At 33.6% G+C, this 21,542-nt stretch overlaps 1 protein-coding gene and 1 non-coding gene across 2 annotated transcripts; both read right to left on the reverse strand.

Annotated features, from left to right (window-relative positions):
• Positions 1–289: 289 nt before the first annotated feature.
• On the reverse strand, positions 290–362 carry TRNAM-CAU. Its single transcript has one exon. It is a non-coding gene; the product is annotated as a tRNA-Met (tRNA).
• Positions 363–5,834: 5,472 nt separating this feature from the next.
• On the reverse strand, positions 5,835–7,843 carry LOC113333228. The gene is made up of 4 exons (XM_026579739.1): positions 7,399–7,843; positions 7,103–7,317; positions 5,971–6,942; positions 5,835–5,894 (listed from the first exon to the last, which is right to left on the reverse strand). Exons 1-4 carry the CDS (start codon positions 7,841–7,843, stop codon positions 5,835–5,837), a joined length of 1,692 nt encoding a protein of 563 aa, XP_026435524.1.
• Positions 7,844–21,542: the final 13,699 nt, after the last annotated feature.

The raw sequence follows: 21,542 nt of genomic DNA on the forward strand, positions 1-21,542 counted from the left end.
ATGAACTTCTAGAGATAGCAGAGAAAGATCATTCAATTGGCTCTTGCGCAAGGTTGGGTGAAGTAGGGGGACATGGATAGGACTCATCTCAGGTCAGTTTCAAATGAGCGGAATAATGTTAAATTTCTCAAGTGGGCTGTGTACCATTCAGACTTTGCATTTTCTCTTCCGCTTCTTTCTCTTTTAAGAAAGACTTATAAGAAATGACCGGTTGGATTTGTCCAACCAAGAAAGACATGGGAAAGATTCTTTCTTTTCTTTCTCTTCCAAAGCAAGTCATTAGCGACCTTACCTACTATTGGATTTGAACCAATGACTCTTGCCGTATGAAAGCAATACTCTAACCGCTGAGTCAAGTAGGTCCTTACTATAACAAGTAAGCGAGTCAACAACCTTGTGAGCCAAGTCAAAGAAAAGAGACCTATGAGAGCCACGGAGCGCTAATAAAGAGAAATCGTTCTCACTAGACGAAATGAAGCAGCCAATTTAAGTAAATTGTTGTCAAAGCACCTATTCCGCTTTGCATAAGTTTCTTTATTATTATATAGACCATACTTACATATGATAAAAGAAAGACTTCAATTCAATGATCGAGATTGAGACTGAAATGCATATTCCTTCTCGATTGACATCGAGAAAACTGAATGCGTCAATCTCACGCACCAAGCAGATATGCAGGAGATTCAGTTGATAGTTGGGAATCCGTTTCATCAAGAAGAACTGGGTCAATAGATTCGAGACTCGTTATCGCAAGTGCAAGTGAAAATTGTATTCCGTACAATCACCACGGAATCGGTTCAACGTTTTCTTTGGACAAGATTTCGTTTGATCATCAATAGATCTAGAAGCTGGTTTCTCATCCTCTTCTAACTTGATGTATTTTGGCAAACTACCATCATCTTGATCTGTTTCAGATGTGATTAAACCGGTTTTATTACAATCTGTAAAAGTGGAGCAAGGACTTTTAGTTTCCTCATCAGAAGAATTCATAACAACATCATTAGTCAGAATCATAGGACGTGTCTCTTTATCTGTAATAGATTTACCAAGAGCTTCTAGTTTGACAGCAAGATCCATTTTCTCTTTGGCTAGACAATTCAGTTGAATGTCTTTTTCTCTGATCTCTTGTTTAAGAAGATTTGACTCTGTCTTTAAAATGAGTACTTTAGAAGATAGAGATTGTATAGGCTTTAGGAATTTTACCAACTCTTTGTCAACATCTTCTCTTTCATCAGAGATAGACATAAATGTTTTCGTAACTCCTGGATCATGAGTCAACAAAGTAGCAACATCTTAAACATTTTAATATTCATACTCTTGCATAATGTTAACTTTATCGGACATTAGACTCAATTCTTATAGGTTGGATTGCACCAAACACAGATTGTCAGATCTTTTCCTGTTTGCCTGCTCTGATACCAATTCAAAAGGCGAGGGTACCCAAATATACCTCAAGCTAAAAAATTTCCTACCTATAAGTCCTTTCACCGAAAGTGATTGTCTATGGACAAAGTCGAAACAATACAACTAATCGGTTCACACTTCGTGTGATCCTCTATGGATACGAGATCGAGACAATACAACAATGAAGTATGTTTACTTGATACAAAGGTTCGGACTTAACCAAACACAATAGGATTGCTTATCAAGTAAATAGGAATTAACGTTTGTGTAATTTACTTTAATTATAATAAAACAATTATAATGCGGAAAATAAAAGTAAATCACACAGCAAGATTTTTTTAACGAGAAAATCGCAAATGCAGAAAAACCCCGGGACCTTGTCCAGAATTGAATACTCTCAGTATTAAGCTGCTACACAAAATTACACCTAACTTCGTATAGTTGAGACCAAGCAACTAAACCTATAGTTCACCTAGTTCCGTCTGTATTCCCACGCCTCCAACTTATAAATAAGTCACGTACTTGGAAAAATTTCTTTGGTTCGTATTCCAAACAGTAAAGGAACAACAAATCTGTTTGGTATCAACTCTATTCAACCAAGTGATATGAGTCGGACAAAGGCTCTTCCGTTTATCTTAACATAAACTCCTTCGTCAGGTCCTTAGATCTATCTTATGTTCAATTACCGAAGTAATCGTTTAAAATTAAGCCAACAACACTCTTAATCCAAAGAATTGTGTTGATGCCGATCTACTCAATTAATCAACCCAATCTACCACAAGGATAAACCGATTATTAATTGGATCCTCTTTTACCAAAACAAGTATTGTGCACAGCAAAGATTATAAAACCCAAGTCATATCTTCAATATCTTCTTTGTCTTCAAATCATCTTAAATCTTCAATAAAAACCTGCACACAATCACTCGAATCTCTTGTGATCAATCACGCACAGACGGAGTCTGTTAACAATGGATTATCACAAGATGATCTTTAAAACTCACAACAGTCTAAAGATCCCTGTCGAAACTCTGAACTAGTTTTAGTGAATCTTATATCAGAAGAGAAGATTCTCAAGAATAAACAAACTAGGTGCAATCAGATTTCAACCATCATTAGTCAATCAAGTCAATCGAAAACAAAAGATAAACTGCAATTATCTAGTTTCCCACCAGCGGTACACGCTAGAGCTTCTCAATCCCAAAGAAGACTTTAAACTGAGCGGCCGTAAGAGATTTCGCCTAATTAGGTTACTCTCCTCTCCGAATAGACGGCTACACCAGTAACAACAACAAAAGAGGAAGTTTGTTGTTACGAAGGATTAGTTTGCAAGAAAGGCAAACTTCAAGTACTTATAGACAAGGAAGTTTGGACACCAAGGAATTTCCAAAACCGAAAATATTCTCAAGATATTCATTAAAGCACAATTATTTTTTTTTTGCTAAATCACATTATTTTATTAATAAAGAATTTTAATGAAAGATACATACCTCAAGGAAGAAAGCATAACAAAAAAGCCAACTACATAGGCCAAAAATTACAGGACTGAACTGAAGATTACAGAACTAAACTGAAAATTTCACTTAGCTAAATGTATAATACTGAACATTTGGCATTTCTTTTCTAGCTAAAACAGAAGATCTTCCAATGTGTAATTGTCTTTCACCAGCAGTTAATAAGGCTCCCTTTTTTTCCATGGCATCAGCAGATAAGTTGGTCTCTCTGTAGCCATGATTAAATATTACTGAGTTTAACCTACTTACTGCTTTTCTCCATCTCATTTTTAAGAACCAAGGAATTGTACCTGTTGAGAATTCATAGATGATAGTTTTTGAGTCTGACCTGATAATAATGTTGTTCATATCCCATTCTACAGCCAGCTCAGCTGTATACACTACTGCATATGCCTCAGCAATATAATTGGTAGTTGTTCCAATTCCACCTGCCATAGCCACCAACACCTGACATAAGTGATCTCTGATAACAACTCCAAAACCTGCAACACCTGGATTCCCAATGGATGCACCATCACAATAGAATAACGTGTACCCTATTCCTGGTGGATTCCAATAGCAAGCAATGATCTTCTGAAATTTGATATTTCTTGGCCCCAATTTAAAGAATTGTATTATTTGAAGATCATAATTCTGACTCCATTTGTTTTCCTTCATCCTGAGGCCACCTTCAAAGACTGTCTTTTGAATTCTGCATTTAAAGCTTTGAAGATTAGGCTTAATATTTTCAAATATTCTCTTATTCTTATGAAACCATAGATCCCTGATAATAGCACAAGCTGCTGTGATCCATGCTTCCTTAACCAATGGACTTTTTGATTTTGCATTTCTCCAAATATCTTGAAAAGACTTGGGGGGTTGGAATTCAAAAATTAAACAAATCCAGTTTCAAATTTCAATGCTAAAGTTTCAATCCCAGAGTAGATGATCCATGCTATCTTGATTAGCTTCACAAATACAACATCTGGAAGCCAAGTCATACCCTTTTTCAAGCATTTTTGTATCATCCACATAAATCCCTTGTACTATTTTCCACACATTGCTTGTTATGCTAGGATGTAGGAAGGCATTCCAAATAAAATTTGAACAGTGCAGCAATGGTTCTTTATGTCTTGTTTTATCAATTGCAGCAGAAGTAGTGAAGTTACCTTTAATATTGCCATTCCAGATCATGAGGTCATTTCCCCCACCAACTTCTGGTAAGCTATTGAGAGGTAGGATCTGTTGCCGTTCTAGAGGAATTCTCCAAACCCCATTGTGAATTATGTCAGCTACTTTCATGTGGATGTTGTTCTTGACAAAATCTGTGTTGCCAAATTGATGAATTAAAGGAGATTTCCCTAACCAAATATCAAACCACAAAGATATTTCCTGTCCATTGCCCATACACCATCTTATATCTTCTTTCAAGACTTCCAAAGCCATTTGAGTCCATGCCAAACTAAAGATAATTGCCAACTACTTGTCCATTGGTTATTTGAGTTCTGATATTTTGCCTTGAAGACAATGCCCGTTCCTCATCAGAATTAATGATCTTCCATATCATCTTCATTAAAAGAGCTCTATTCATAATTTCAAGCCTTGGAATTCCCAAACCCCCTTCCTTGTAAGGAGTGCAGACTTTTTTCCATGACAGAATTGTGTATTTCCTTGTCTCACCAGACCATAGGAAATTTCTTATTGTCTTTTCACATGTTTTGGTTATTGAAACAGGCCATTTATAGACTGCCATATTGTAGATGGGAATGCTGCATAGTACTGATTTGATAAGCACTAACCTGTCATGGAAATAGATAAGTTTCCCTTTCCAAGATGTCAATTTCCTTTGAAGCATTTCCATCATAGGCCAAACTGCAGATGTTTAACTCTACCAGCTGATAAAATTACACCTAAATATTTGTCAGGAAATTTACTTAATTCCATTTAAAAAAGTCATTTGATCTGAGCTTTTGTTGCTTCAGAAGTGCCATCAATGAAGAGTTTACTTTTATCTTTATTGATGATTTGTCCAGAACTTCTTTGATACTCCTCCAGCAACCAGATTAAGTTTTCAATGCTTCTTATATCTCCATTGCAGAATAAGAAAACATCATCTGCAAAGAATAAATGAGTGGGATGAATTCCTTTTCTAACCACCATTGGAATGATTTTACCTTCAGCTACCATTTTTGTGATAAATCTGCTCAAAACATCCTCCATAAGAACAAATAGAATGGGGGAGAGAGGATCTCCCTACCTCAATCCTCTACCTACTGAGAAAAAACCCTATGGTCCTCCATTTACCATTTATCATTAGAGAAACCATATCTGATTAACACTTGAAAAAGGAATTTCCAGTTGACTGAGTCATAAGCTTGTGATATGTCAATCTTAAGACCAATGTTTCCTCCTCTTCTTTTCTTGCTCATCTCATTCACCATCTCAGATGCTAATAAAATTTGTTCTTGAATACACCTGCCCTTAATATAAGCAACTTGCTGAGGTGAAATGAGTTTTGTCATTAGGCTACTCATTCTAGTTGTAATGATTTTTGTGAAAATTTTGAAGCTCACATTGCTGAGGCCAATAGGTCTGAATTGATTAGGCCTTTTAGCACCTTCAGCTTTTGGAAGTAAAACTAAAAAATTGAAATTCAAACCTTTTGGTATAAACTGTCTTCTCCAGCATAATTGGATTGCTTTGAAAATATCCTCTTGAATTATTTGCCAGCCTTCTCTATAAAAACAGCCTGAAAAGCCATTTGGGCCTGGAAAACTATCAGGGTCCATATCAAAGACAATTTGCTTGATTTCTTCTACAGTTGGTAAAGCATCCAACATTTCTTGATCTTCTGGAGTAATGACATTTGGTATCACTTCTAATAAGTCTTCATTAATTTCAACATCCTGATACTTGAATTTGTCCTCAAAGTGATTGACTAAGATTTCAGCAATCTTTTTTTGTTCTGAAATGATTTCTCCATTGTTGTCCTCCAGTTCTGTGATACAATTTATTGCTTTTCTAATCTTTAGATTGGCATGGAAGAAACCTGTATTAGCAGAACCTTCTTTTACCCATTTAGTTATAGCTTTTTGCTTTAACATGGTACTGAGCTGGACTTCTTTGGAGTTAAGGTCATTTTGTGCTTCCACTAAGTTGTTAAGGCAGTTATCATTAAAAGGATTATCATCAGACCTGAGCATGGCTTCTTTAACTTTTTCCTCAGCTTCCTTGATCTTTACATTAATATTTCCAAATTCATTCCAATTCCAATCTGAAAGAACCTTCTTTAATCTTTTTAGTTTACCTTGAAAGATGTAAGCAGGGCCTCCAATTATTTCTTCATTCCAACTATTAAGAACTACATCCATAAATCCTGGATGAGAAATCCACATTTTCTGAAATCTTTTAGGTATATTTTTGGGATTGGGAATATTGACATTTCCACCAAGAAGAGGAGCATGATCAGAAGATATTCTTAGTCCCACTTTGTAACCCCAGTCTTCATAATGTTGAAGCCATAATTGATTGAAAACAACTCTATCTAAATTACATAATATTATTCTATCTCCATGATGGAAATTGGACCATGAGTGTTGTACACCTGACTTAGGAGATTGCATTAGACCACATTTATCCAGACAAGTTGTAAAATCTAGAATTGCTTTTCTATTAGCTGCTCTGCCTCCAATTGTTTTTTCACAAGAAGTAACAGCATTAAAGTCTCCAATTGCTAACCAAGGTTGATTCAGATTACTGACTAATTCCATTTCTGACCATAAGAATCTTCTTTGCATAACTCCAACATGTGCATGAACTCCAGAAACAAGAACTCCCCTAATGCTAAATGTTATCATTTGACTTGACATAGAAATGACTGTTGGAACAGGTAAATTTTTATTCCAAAATAACCAAATGTTTCCCTTTTTATTTGAGACTGAATTATGAATCACCATATTATTCAATCCTGGCAGATTCAATTTATTGCAAAAAGAAGCAGTACAAGCTATTTTTTGTTCTGCTATAAAAACTAAAGAAGGATTAAACTGATTTATTAAGGACATAAATTATTTTGAGCCCTAGATCTTCTAAGTCCCCTTATGTTCCAATAAAGGATTTTCATTGTTGAGAATGGAGGCCTTTTGTGCCTCCTTTTCCTTGGTTTTTCCTAAAATTGTATTTAACAGTGGTTGGTTGAGTAGTTACCTTTGGATCAGCTTTAAGTTTTAGAGTTTCAGAAGTAGAAGTACTTGCAGCAACAGTTGATGCTGGTTTTTGAATTATTTTGGACCATGAAGTAACAAGGACTCTCTCTTCTGAAACTGTTCCAGTAGTACCATTGATGTATTTAATGACACTGCTCTCTAAAGTATTGTCTTCAACCAGTTGAAGTATTTTCTCAGGGGTAAGAGGTATAGATTCTTCAATACTTTTGAATTCAGATTCTTATTATTGCAGTGAACTAAACCTTCCAGGTAAGACTTCTATGGAATTAACTGAACTTTGGCCTTTAGATGTTGGAATGTGGATATGAATAACTGGTGTTTCACATATATCAAATTTCTCCATAACTGCTTTAGGACTGCTTTCATGAATTTTTCCTGAATTAACTTCAACTTTTTTCACTGGTGAATCAGTAGTTGACTTCTTCTGAGATTTACATTCATTCTGAGTATGCCCAACAATCTTGCAATTAGGACAGAATTTCGGAAGATTTGTGAGTAATATCTTTTGTATAAATCCTCCAAATTTGGTTTTAATCCAAAGTTTATTTGGAATTGATTTTGCTAAATTGATTTCAACTAGCACTCTTGCATAATACCCACTGTCATAATTAAGTGTAGCAGTATCTACTTTAACTGGATTACCAAGAGCTCTACTAATGGTAAAAAGAGTTTTCTCATCCCAATATTCTAAACTAAGACCAGGATAATGAACCCAAATCATTGTTGAAGATGTTCTTTGATTTTCGGGCCTAAAATTAGGAATCCAGTTCATGATTGTTAGAATTTGATCTCCAACTTCCCACTTACCCTGTTTGATATGATTCTTATCTTCTAAATTGTCCAATTTGATGGTGAAGAATCCTTTTCCTAACGGAATTAGTTTACATTGACCTACTAATTTCCATTGTTTTTTCATCAGAATAACAACATCAGAAAATTTGAGTTTAAGAAGATCTAATCGACCAATCAATGAAAACTTTCATGAATCATATCTGTCTTCACCAAAATTCTGAGTAAGATCTATTGAAGGATTCCCTTCATAAGGGTTTTCTAAATCTACGACTAAAGGATTCATATTCTTATCAAGCTTATTTTCCACGATAAAAAAAGAACTTCCATTATAAATTTAGCAACATATTACCTTCAATCATTAGATCTGTAAGAATTTCCACCTGAGTTAATGCTGCTGTTTCTCGAAAATGAAGAAGAACGAAGAAAAAATTGACTGAGTCGATCGCCGATTTGCAGAGCTCCGAGTCAGCCGATCTATCTGAAATAAGGAAATACTCATTGACTATTAAAGCACAAATTCAGTTTCCATAATTCCTGGAAATGCTATGTCCAACAAATGATGATCGAAATCTCTCGGAAAATCTAATTAGTAAATGTACATTACTAATTCTGGAATTTCCCTACAAAATGAAATTAATAACCTTAATTAAAAGATTCTTAACTTACTTATGTTTCGATCCTGGGATTCTCTTCCCTTAGCCGTTAAGGAATATCTTTGAACAGTTAAAGAAATAAACATTCACATCACATGTTCAAAGTATGTCGACATCCTTACTTTGTAAGTTCTCTTTCACACTTACAACCTTGAAACCGATTTGCCACACTTCCAAACAAGTTTAGAATTGGTTCATCTGACTTTCAAGAACTATGTGATTGATCAAACCAACATTCAATCACAATCATGGGTTTAATGGTTATACCAAAACAAGTTTCGGTTCTACCTCCATGTGAGTATTGTGCATAGTCACACTAGCTTTCCAAAATTCGGTTGACTAGTTACTAGGATCGGTTCCCCACATATATCTGGTATCTAACTTATATGTGTTGCACATGTCCATAAGATCGGTTCCCCTTTCTGCTATAATCCTTGTTGCACCCCATACAAGGATCGGTTCCCCTTTGTGATGTACTGCACCTCTTACTAGGATCGGTTCCCCTTTCCCATATTTGGTCAGACAAAACACAAACCCGATCATACCATCTCAGGTGATTATTTAAGATCGGTTTCACTAATAAAAGTCATACCAATAAATAAGTCAGGCTTTGTGAATAGTTCTACCAAGAACACAAACAAGTTGTGAGCGGTTATACTCAATCACACATATTGGTTGTTCATAAGATATGCAATGAATAACAAAACCAATAACACCTGGCAATTTCCTTTTCGGTTCACAAAAAAATTTATGAACTTACTTCCTTATAACACATGTAAACATTGTTCCCTAGGATGAAATCCTCACCTCATACCCATACATAATCACAATAACATTCAAATGATTATGGCGATGTCTTATCTACAAAGATTAATGGTTAAGCAATAAACCTCGTATGGTATTCCTTAATACTATGTCTATCTAGAGTTCAAATATGCTTCGCAGTTATGTTTTCAATATGCACGACTTGAAAGATACGTTAGGGAATGAAACAGTTCAAGTCAAATATCACTAACCTCAAGTGGAAGGATGATTGTTGTCGTTGTAGCTCCTTGTTTCTTCACATCTTCAAGACTTCGCAATACTTGTAATGTCCCATATCCTAATACTTTCAATCTAACCTATACGAAGTTGACTCTAGTACATAATCAAGCGACTCTTAACATGAGTTTTGATTCACTAAAATATGACAACCAAACTTGACATACCAACGCTTGGTGGGTTCAACCGAGCCATGCTCTAACAATGGTTAAGATGAATAAGGTTCATATGAGAGTATTCATATGGCTAACCTTGGTTAACTATTGTTGAGCCAACATGGTGTACACGTTTAGGTACGGTTACATCTAAATGAGGGTCCATTTCATTTGTGTATAACAAGCTAAGTTCGATCTAATGGTTGAAAGATATTAGCTTGAATCTAATCAGGTTTTCATCTAACGGTGAATATTGAATGCTTTGTTACCAAGGTAACTTATATTGTAAACCCTGATTTGAAAACTAAATAAAGGAGAACTCTAGCAACCGAGAAACCTAATCCCCACACAACCTGTGTGATACTAGTTGCATAAGCTAGAGTCGATTCTCCTTTAACCTTAGGTTTTTCACGAAACCTTGTAGGTTAACGACTTGAAGACTTCATTGGGATTGTGAAGCTAGATCCAACTATTTTCTCTATAGTTGTGTGATCTGATCTTGTTGTTTCTATCGTGTTTGAGTACGATTTTTTTAAGATCGGCTCGAGATTTATTCTATGATATGCAAGATAAAAAGTAGTCACAAATATCTTCGTCTCATCGTTTGTGATTCCACAATATATTGTTTCGTTACCATACGGTTAAGATTATTGTGAGGTGATTGATATTTCCAGGTTGTTCTTCGGGAATATAAGTACAATATATCAATTGGTTCATGTTCACCTTGATTTGTCAAAAGACGGAACAAAACTCGTAGGTTTTTCTGTGGGAGACAAATTTATCTATTTCTATAGACTTTTCTATGTGAGACAAATTTGTTTATCAAGTCTTCGACTTTGGGTCATAGCAACTCTTAGTTGTGGGTGAGATCAACTAAGGGAATCAAGTGCGTATTATCCTGCTGGGATCAGAGACGTAAGAAGTGTAACTGTACCTTGAATCAGTGTGAGATTGATTATGGTTCAACTACAGTCCAGTCTGAAGTTCATTGGTAGTATGCTAGTGTCTGTAGCGGCTTAATACAATGTGGTGTTCAAAGATGGACTAAGTCCCGGGGTTTTTCTGCATTTATGGTTTTCCTCGTTAACAAAATTTTGTTGTCTGTGTTATTTCTTTTCCGCATTATATTTTGTTATATAATTGAAATATCACAGGTTGTGCGTTAAATCGATCAATTGGTAAATCCAACCTTTGGTTGTTGATTGAAATTGGTTGATCCTTGAACATTGGTCTTTTGTACCGTTCAAGTTACTTCTCTTATATTCAATCGGGCTCGCAAATTCCTATTTGTTGATTGCATATTGAATTGAGAGATAGGGATATAAAACTCTTTGATATATTTTTCTATAGATTGAGTCTGACTGTCTAGTTGATTCTCTTGAAAGTATATTGGAGTTTGTCTATTCAGATTTCCAAACGAAATATTGGGTGTGGTTGTTAGATCCCCGCTTTTTCACTTATATTATCATTTTAGGGAGAAATAAAACAATTTACCTAGCATTTTTATTATAAATTACTATATTCCTCAATTGCAAGTGAAACCAAATTTGTAATTATTTGGGTGATATACATATATATAAGCTTTTTGTAGCTACAAGTTCTCATGGGTCAAAATAAGTCTTATCATTTTTTGTATTAATTATTAAAAATAATATAACCAAAAATTATTTAGTCTCATGCCGTGTCGTAAGGCACGAATTATTTCTACCCACAAGCCTCTAATCTAAAACACTATCGAATGAACTACGTAAGCTTACATTGCAGAGAATGAATGGATTGAATCAGACACAAGAACAGGCTTAACAACCATTTCTTTTTATCATGATCTTATCTTGATCTCTTCAGGATATAACTTCTATCTAGTAATCATTGAGCTGATTCTTTCCTTGTTAATGTAATTGTTCATTAGATACATTTTCTTGATTTTTTTTCTTTAGTTTCTATATTTTCACTATATATCTGGTATTTTTACTTATTAAGGTGGTGTTGTCACACACTTGAAAAACATTTACAACTTGTGCGCCCTCTTGATGACATTTTTCATAATAAAAGATAGGAAAATAATGCCTAATTTTCTTGTCAACTTGAACATTTGGAGATGTCACTAACTACAAAACTGGATAACAGATAATAAAGAAATGAGTAACGTTGCATCTTACATGTTTAAAACTGAATGATTTAAAGTATATAAATGATGTGCTAAAAAGGTTTTAAGTTTCTAGAAAAACTCCGTTAGTTGCTTTTGAATGACATGTCTAAGAATTTTAAGAACATAGGATGAGAGGAGTTCGTAAGAGTCCTGTCACGTACTATCCGTCAACTTTGCATTCGGTGAATATTGACAAAGGCACAAAGTTATCCACAATAGTCATTTATATTTACACTTTTGTTATGTGTTCCATCTTTTTTTTCTTGTTTAATTGCAAACTTACTCTAATTATATTATCGCGTTTTAATGCGAGCTAACATAAATTTTGGTAGTAATCATTGAACTGAAACTTTCCTTGTTAATGTAATTGTCCATTAGATACATTTTCTTGATTTTTTTTGTTTAGTTTCTATATTTTCACTGCATATCTGGTATTTTATCGGTCTTTCTGTTAGTTTCTTTAAAATGTTGATTCCATTAGCTTTTTCCACCTTCCCTAAAAGTTAAGTCATAATTAAAACTTCTTATATAGTCTTTACTCTCTCCACATCTTCTTCGACTAACCAAGGTGACAAAAGCTTATTCTTTTTATCCTCTCTGATGCAGTTGAAAAATCCAACTATCTCCAAATATATCTAGATGATTGAATACTTTTTCTACCAACATCTTTAAATATTTTATGGGATGCTTGTAAGAATAATTTACACACTCGTTATCCCAAACTTTTTTTCTTACTGAATAATTAAATAGGGCTACTCTTATACAGTCGTTTGTCGAGGAAGGCTTGGGAATGTGGATTTAACCATACTGCTCTTAGCTAGTGTTCCAAAAGAAAATATTCCTTGAAGGCTTGAATACTATTTTAAACGTCGCGAACTCTTTTCCCCAAGCCTTTGATCTTACAAACTATCAAGTGAACCAGTTAAGCCAACATTGCAAAGAGCGAATAGACTAAAACATACCCAAACACAAGATTAATAACCACAGTAGAACTTCGTTAAATTAATTCCCGATAAATTAATGACTACGCTAAAATAATATGTTTTTCTTATCCCCGACTTGGGCCGGTGTGCTAAATTATAACCCGCTAAATTTATAAAATAATAATAATAAAAAATAATTTCCAATATGGCCCAACTAATAATGTAATAACACTGCATTATAATACCTTGTTAAAATAGGAATCTAAAGTTGTTTGTTCTTAGTTCACATTTAATAACATCAGACTTCATCTCTATTTTTTTGATTTCCCTTAGAAGTGCAGTTTTGATTTTGTTGTGTCTTATTATTTTTTAATTTTTAATATCAAAGTATCTACACTCCGCACGTGGTATGCAATATATTATCTTATATTATGCCCAAAAAATAATTATAAAATAATTTGAACTGAAAATAAAATCTTTAAATTTATTTTGTCATTATAGGAAAATGATTTACATACTTATTTATAAAATTTGAACTTAAATTTAGCATGTTTCGATACATTAATAACTTATTAATTTATCGATAAGTTAATACTTCGTTAAATGATAGAATTTAATAGCCCCAAATCAGAAGTATTGAAGTTTTATTGCATTTCTTTTTATTGCACTGTTTTTTTGACAAGAAGATATTCCCCCCTCGAGTGCATTTAGGAAATTCAAGTGCCTTTATATTTTTCGAGATGATTGATTACTTTTTTTTACCAATATCTGTAGATATTTTTTGTATTCCATTTTGTAAAATCTATACCATGAGTCTTTAGAAAAAAAAGATAAGAAATCCCAAAGAAATCATTCACCCTAAATACCAATCCTAACACTTATGATACAAAAATTGTATTGGTAATGTTTAATATATCATCAATGTTAAACATCAGATCTCAAAACATGAACTCAAAAACAAGGTCAAGTGTGTGATAACACTACCTTAATAAGTAAAAATACCATATATGCAGTGAAATATAGAAACTAAACAAAAAAGATCAAGAAAATGTAGCTAATGAACAATTACATTAACAAGGAAAGTTCCGGTTCAATGATTACTACCAAAATTTATGTTAGATCGCATTAAAATGCGATAATATAATTAGATTAAGTTTGCAATTAAACAAGAAAAAAAAAGATGGAACACATAATAAAAGTGTAAATATAGCTGACTATTGTGGATAACTTTGTGTCATTGTCAATATTCACCGAATGTCCAAACCAAAGTTGATTGATAGTACGTGACAGGAATCTTACAAACTCCTCTCATCCTATGTTGTTCTCAAAATTCTTAGACATGTCATTCAAATGCAACTAACGGATCTTTTCTAGAAACTTAAAACCTTTTTAGCACATCATTTATATACTTTACATCATTCAATATTAAAGATGTAAGATGTGACATTACTCATTCCTTTATTATCTGTTATCCAGTTTTGTAGTTTGGTAAGTGACATCTCCATATGTTCGAGTTGACAAGAAAATTAGGCATTCTTTTCCTATCTTTTATTATGAAAAATGTCATCAAGAGGGCGCACAAGTTGTAAATATTTTTATTAAAAATATATTTAATAGTTTATGATATTTATATTTTTATGGAATCTCGTATCATCAAATCTATTAATAGTATTTCTCAAAATAAACTATGTAATGTATATAAAAAAACTTACGTAATATAAAGTTTTATAGCGGTTTTACAAAATCTAAGAGGATAGTTTATGTAGCCTAAATTTTGTAAACTTATCACTGTAGTTTTACAAAGTCTATGGAGAACAATTGTATGAAATGATAAATGTTTTAAACTTTTTAGTGTAATTCTACAAATTCTGTGGAGAATAACTCTCATCTATTGATGTCGCGAAATTCTTTCTTACAGAACAAATCCCAGCATTTTACTTTCTTTAAGAACCGTAATTAGAAATGAGGGGTGTTGGGATCAACTTTCATCAATAATCAATTTTCGAGTTGTTAACTCCATTCTGCTTCCATTTTTTTATCGGGGTAGGCTCTTTTCATGCTTTCCCAAGCTTCCTGGTCCCATTCATCACCTATGACCACTAGGTATCGAGGACGTTCCAAATATTCATAAATAAATCTCTCCAAATCCTCCTCAGACGATTTGTCCATCTTCTCCAAGTATATTTTAGATGGTTCTCTGAAAGACTTGGTAATTCTCTTGAGAAGATCTTTAGTGTTGTACTGTTGAGACACATATACCAACGGTTGGTGATGGAAACGAGACTGAACCTTACTTTAATTGTACACCTTCATTGTGAGCTTGGTTTTGGCTATACTGTGAAAGGTAAGAAAGTTGTAGTAAAAATATTATAACAAATAACATGATATCTATTACAAGAGAGGGTCGAGGTACTTATACTAACACCTAACAATTAAAAGATGAGTTAACATTAACTTACATTTTACACTATTTACCCCCTTAAATTGATTGTCAGGGAATTAATATACCCCTCAAACTGATATTCAGAGAATTAGCTTGAAGTAATAAAAGTATACACAAGATTAAAAAAAGAAAAACTGTTTCAAAGTGTAGCGAAGATTAAAAAATCTAACAAGTCTTCAAGCAGCATGAGAAGTATAAGGACATGAAACCACCAACTCTGACAACAACTTGGAAAATAAAGGAAGCAGAGCCCTTTGATCATGATATATGCTAATTGATCTTCAGAAGGAAAATGTAAGCACTTCAAAAAACCAAAAATATACGGCTCTCAAATGATGTGACAATATATCTCAACATGTTTTGTCTTGGAATAAAAGACTTAACTAATTAAAAACTAAACAAATATCACTTTTATTGTCACAAATTAATTGAAAAGGATAATTAACAACTACATATAGTTTCTCCATCAAATAAGTGACCATTGAAGTTCTGCAGCTGCAAATGTCAAACATTTATTACTCAACTTCAACTAAATTTCTTTGAAAACCCAAAAACAAGAGAATTTCCCATAAAACCACACATCCAGAAAATGATCTTCTTGTGTTTAGGAAAACATCCCAATCAGAATCGGCGTAAGCTCTTATAAAGTGAATATCTCTTTTGAAATTCCCGATTCAATTGTACCGTTTAAAAATCTTAAGCATCTCCTTACAAGAAAAATGTGACTATTTGTAAGTGCATGCATAAATTGTGACACATAATTGACCTCAAAGCTGAGATCATGTCTAGTAAAAGTAATATATTGAAGACAACCCATTATAGTTTTGTACTCAAGAGGATAATAAAACATCGAACATAAGACCTCAAAGCATAAACAACAAAACACCATTAGAAACTGAAATCCTACTAGCCTCAGCAGCTAAAGTATCACATGATTTACACATTAACATATTAACTTTATCATATAACTCTAAAGCATATTTCTTCTCGGACCGAACAATAAAATCTGCACCTTTTGTTACTTCAATATCAGAAAGAAATGCAAATCACCCAACAGTTTCACAAAAATTCTTTACTTATGGCTCAATCAAATTAGTCATCAAAATAGTTGAACTACCAGTGAGAAGTATATCATCCATATAAACTAGTAGAACTAACAAATCATTGATATAGCATACACAAATAATGAATGATCACGGACGGACTTGACAAATCCAAAATTTATTCTAAATATACTGAATTTTTCAAATGATGCATGTTATAGGAGCCTGCTTGATCCCGTAAAGGGACTTCTTTAAGTGGCAAACATGTGTTTAAAAATAACATAGCCTAGATATTATGACATGTAAACATCCTCAGATATATTGACATGCAGACCGATATTTATTAGTGTTCAGAATTGAACCATAACGGAATTTCGGTCTACATCGCCACCATAATATCTGATACGTATTGGACACGTCCAATTGGTTAACATCTCCATTGTTTGTGATAACTAATGTCAAAATAATTCTCACCATAATTTCCATGGATGTTGGAATGAAAGTCCCAGTATAGTTAATGCATCATGTTGACGATATCTTATGGTTAATAATCTTGACTTAAATCTATCACCAATATCATCAGACTTAAGCTTGCTTCTATAAACCCACATAAACCCAAAATATGCTTATGGGGTCCAAAAGCTACATATTACCAACGTTCCTTTCATTATTAGAGCATCATATTCCTATTTCATTGACGTTTTCCACTCAACATCCTTACTTGCAGACTTAAAAGTTTTAGGCTCAGTGGGACTATACAACAAGGAGACAGAAACAAAAGAAAAGGATGTTTGACAGCATTATGAAGATAAAAAAATATGAATGAAGCTTATCCTTTAGATTTCTCTTAGAGATATTGTGATAGCAGAGTGAGAAGAAGCAGTAACAGGAGTTTCAGAAGGTGCAACAAACTCAAGAGGAGAAACGATATAAGGTGAAAGAATCTGTTAAACATCTTAATATGATGCATCAGAAGCAAAAGTGTTGGAACAAATGAAATTTGGCTCCTCAAATCAAATATGAAGTATCGAGAAATATGAACTTTTCTAAACACATGATCAAATCACTTATAACCCTAATGCGAAGGACTATAACTAATAGAGACATATTTAACAGATTTTGGTGATAACTTGACGGACCTAAAATGACCCAAAAATGAAAGAAAAAAAAAATAGAACCAAAAAAATTCAAGAAAGAATATTTTGGAAAAACATTAAACAACATTTCGCAAGGAGATTTGAACTGCGGAGTCCAATTTATAAGATATGTTATAACTAAAAAGGCATCATACCACAAAAACTTAGGACAATAAGAGTAAGAAAGAAGTGCATTTCCCATCTCAGTGACGTTCCTGTGGTTCCTTCCTGCCAACTCATTATGCTCAGGGGTGTTGGGACAAAATATCCTAAAATTAATGAATGTCACTTGCGTTTAAAAATTGTTTAAAAGGAACTTTTGTAAGCTTAAAGGCACTATCAGTTTTAAACCAAAGAATATTTGTAGAAAATAGATTTTTAGATATAGTTTTTGTTATAACATCACTTGGTCAAACTCGCAAGTTTTATTATGTCAAGATTGTTGTCAATGTTAGTTACACAAATTTATACCTTGATTATAGTCTATTAAAGTCAGTCTCGGGCTAGAATTAAAGCATGGTAGTTGAGTACTAGTACTAACCGAATAACACTTAAATATAGAAGAAAAATGGAAACATTTACGAGGACTTGGTCAACAAAGGTATGTGAAGACTAGTTATCATATTTACTAAATTTATCTACCATTCTATACTTTGAAATAATGTCGTATGAATTTAGTATAATTGATGAATTCCAAAGAAGAATTTCGAGTTCAAGATTGTACTTGATTAACCTCGAAACATATTTTCAAACAATGTATATTCATAGGTTTATCGCTTTTGAGGTTGAGAACAATTTATTGTTCAATAAACCCCGACTCCGAATTTATATAAACATAAAAACATCAATTTGCTCACGAACTAATTTAAGAGTTAGTAAACTATGCAAAAACTTGATGCTCATGAACTTCAATGTGCGCACCTATTTATGGGTTCGCGAGCTGAGAAATTTCAAGGTGTTATTATTCATTTTGCAAATTTACTCTTGTATTCACGGACCTACTTAAAGGTCCGCGAACTATGCACTTTTGGGTATATTCCTGAAACATTTTAAAATCTAAAGACTTGAAGGCCTAGACAAATAAATCTCTCACGTTGAATGGTAAGGAAACCCTCGCTTTCTATTGGCCGAAATAGGTCTTTTTTTAGTTTTGTGAAACGAGCGTTTTGGTGAGGACACTTGGAAACGTATGATTGGTTTATGAAGAATAGGAAACCAAATAAAAAGGCAACCAAATTTAATTTAGGTGAGGGATATATATGTCAAAAAAGTGACACAAAAAAGTGGTGTTTGTGTGGTGTTACAATTACGGCCATCGATTCCGTCATCTCACGACACAGACAATTTCGTTATACGTTTTATATTGCCGGCCTTCCGATCACTTGGTTTCCTAAAAAAATATGCTTCCATAAAATGTCTTAGCAATTATCCCTAGATTTCCTGATTTGACTACGGCTTCGTTAATATATGCTAACAATAAGCAGATGTATTTAGGGAAGGTCTTCTCTATAATATAGAACAAAAGAATTTTGAAGTCTCGAGTTCACCAATAGATGGTCTTTTCTCTGATAGTGCTTCCCTTCCATTAACGAATCATAATTTTTGAGGTAATTTCTCTTCGTCTCTCTATATCATTGTACTCAGTTATTACTGTGCATAATTCAGAAGAAAACAATGTTAATTGCTAAGGATTTTAAGAAAATTGATCTTGCAGAAAAAGAGAAAGATTTAGGGGTGTTATCTACGACTAAGAATTCGACCAAAAAATCTTAAGTTTTTTTTTTGGTTGTTGCTGTGTACGTTCAACTTACTCTTTTATTTCCCTTTGGATTCAATTTGTTTTGTTTTTGTTGTGATTTTGTGGAGATTCAGAGATTATCTTCATTAAATTGAACCGAAGTTCCATTCTTATTATCAATTAGGGTTTGCTTAATTCAACATGGGATTCTTATAAAGTCAGTTGATCAATTATTTGTTCGTTGAGTAAGAATTTTTATATAAGAAAAATAGCACATATCAAACAAGAACCAATCCCAATGAAAAGGCATAAAAAATAGGATTAGTAAGTAATACCACTCCTAGATCTCCTACTATAAGACCCAATCCCAAAAAAACTAAAAGAAAATCATGTATTGGTCCAGTTAAATCCATTATATGTAAAATAAGAGATAAATAAGTCGAAATCTAGCATTCACCGTCACTTATGTAATTTTTGCAGCTTATTGGAAGGCTTAATTCTGTGTTAACAAATGTTGTCACGAAATCAGTTGAAAGTGCGAAAAAATATATGATCTTCCTATGCGAGGTATAGTAATTGATAATGAGAGGTAAAATACAGCGTCTACTATCGATTTTTCACTCGAGATTATTTGTAGAATATTAAGACGGGTTTTATTTGCATGTTAGGGGAACTGCGACAATTTGATGCGTATAATCAAGGATGAGATGCTGGAGAACTGTGGGAATGTATCTGTGGTGATGATAATCACTGAAACATATGTGAAGGATCATTTGGGTAGTAAATTTTCTTCATATTGCTTTTGTGCATGATAGTTAATTTTGTGTGATTGCATATCTTGATGTACTAAAACTGCATAAAGGGCATTCGTCTGATCTCGATGTTCAGCAAGTACATGATTTCATTACAACAATGTAAGTCAAAAGTGATAAGTAAATTAATACATACAAGCCATCCCAAACCAATGTGTTCCAGATACAATACAACCCGTAGTAATAAGAGCTTAATATTTTACTGTGTAGCGCGTCAATGAGAATCTTCTTGGTGGTTTTCTAGGAAATACCTCGGAGTCTTTGGCACGATAAATATTGGAAATCACTGGTGTGATGGACAGGTTATGGAAATTGAAAGGCTGCATAAGAGCAGGTTACCCTTCTATATAAGGGGCTTAAAATAGACTTGGTACTGGAGTACCCGGTGAGACGTCCTCCCAAGCATCCTCATCTATCAAAGATGAAACCTCCTAACAAAGATATTTAGGAAATATTTCAAATTTAAAAGAAAAACCTAACTTACCGTATCTTTAGAAGTCCAAATTCAATTTGGAAATCTAATAATTATTATATTAATTATTATATTATGAAGGGGAAAAAAGATCTACATATTTTATGCGAAAATAAAAGAAAAATATATAAATAAAATATGCACATATTCAAAAATGTATTTTCCCCGTCACACCAAATCAAAAATACATCGCCACTGGACAGGTCGAACGGTCGAAACCCCGGACACGTCAAGTCAAAAATACACCGCCACAGAGTGGGCGAAGCCCCGCGGTAAAAGAAAAACATAAATATAATTTGCACATATTCTTCACCTATTCAATGTATTTGCCCTGCCACACCAAATCAAAATGCATCGCCATGGGGCAGGGCGAAGTCCCACGCACACCAAATCAGAAATGCATTGCCACACGGCGACAAACCCTCGCGCACACAAGGCTAAAAATGCCCGGTGCGTAGCACGGGCACAAATCTAGTTTATCTTATGCACAAATCTGCTTAAGGGTTTATGAACTATGCCCTTTTGAATATGTTCTTGGATACTTTTTAAAATATCTTGTACACAAACTAATTAAGGGTTCGTGAACTAGCATGTTTTTGGGTGTTCTTGAACTACAATATTTTTTGACGGTACACAAACCTATTGGGATATATTTTAGTCTTATTATTGTTCACGTTTCTAGAACGATAATCCTAGGTGCACATTCTTCTTTGTAACTCAAGGTAAACTTCTCATATATTTATGTAATTTTTATTCTCTGGAGTCAATCTATATTGGGAAGTTTTAGTTTACTTGGCATCACAGAAGTTCATAAATATGAAAATTAGTTCAAGAATTTTTCTTCGTTTATTAGCAACCTAGTCTTGTTCATAATTAGAAATAGAGGACCTTCTACAACCTAGAATCTCAATCCTAGCACATTTTGTCCTAGTTGCATCTAGAGTCGTCTGCCAAAAACCTAGTTTTCCTCGAGAAACATAATTAAGTTACGACTTTAAAGTCTTCACGTAGGGATTCTTGAAGCCCGATCAGAATATCTTTTACTTGATAGTTCTTGACATCC

This window comes from Papaver somniferum, unplaced genomic scaffold, assembly GCF_003573695.1.
Source record: "Papaver somniferum cultivar HN1 unplaced genomic scaffold, ASM357369v1 unplaced-scaffold_132, whole genome shotgun sequence".
NCBI lineage: Eukaryota > Viridiplantae > Streptophyta > Magnoliopsida > Ranunculales > Papaveraceae > Papaver > Papaver somniferum.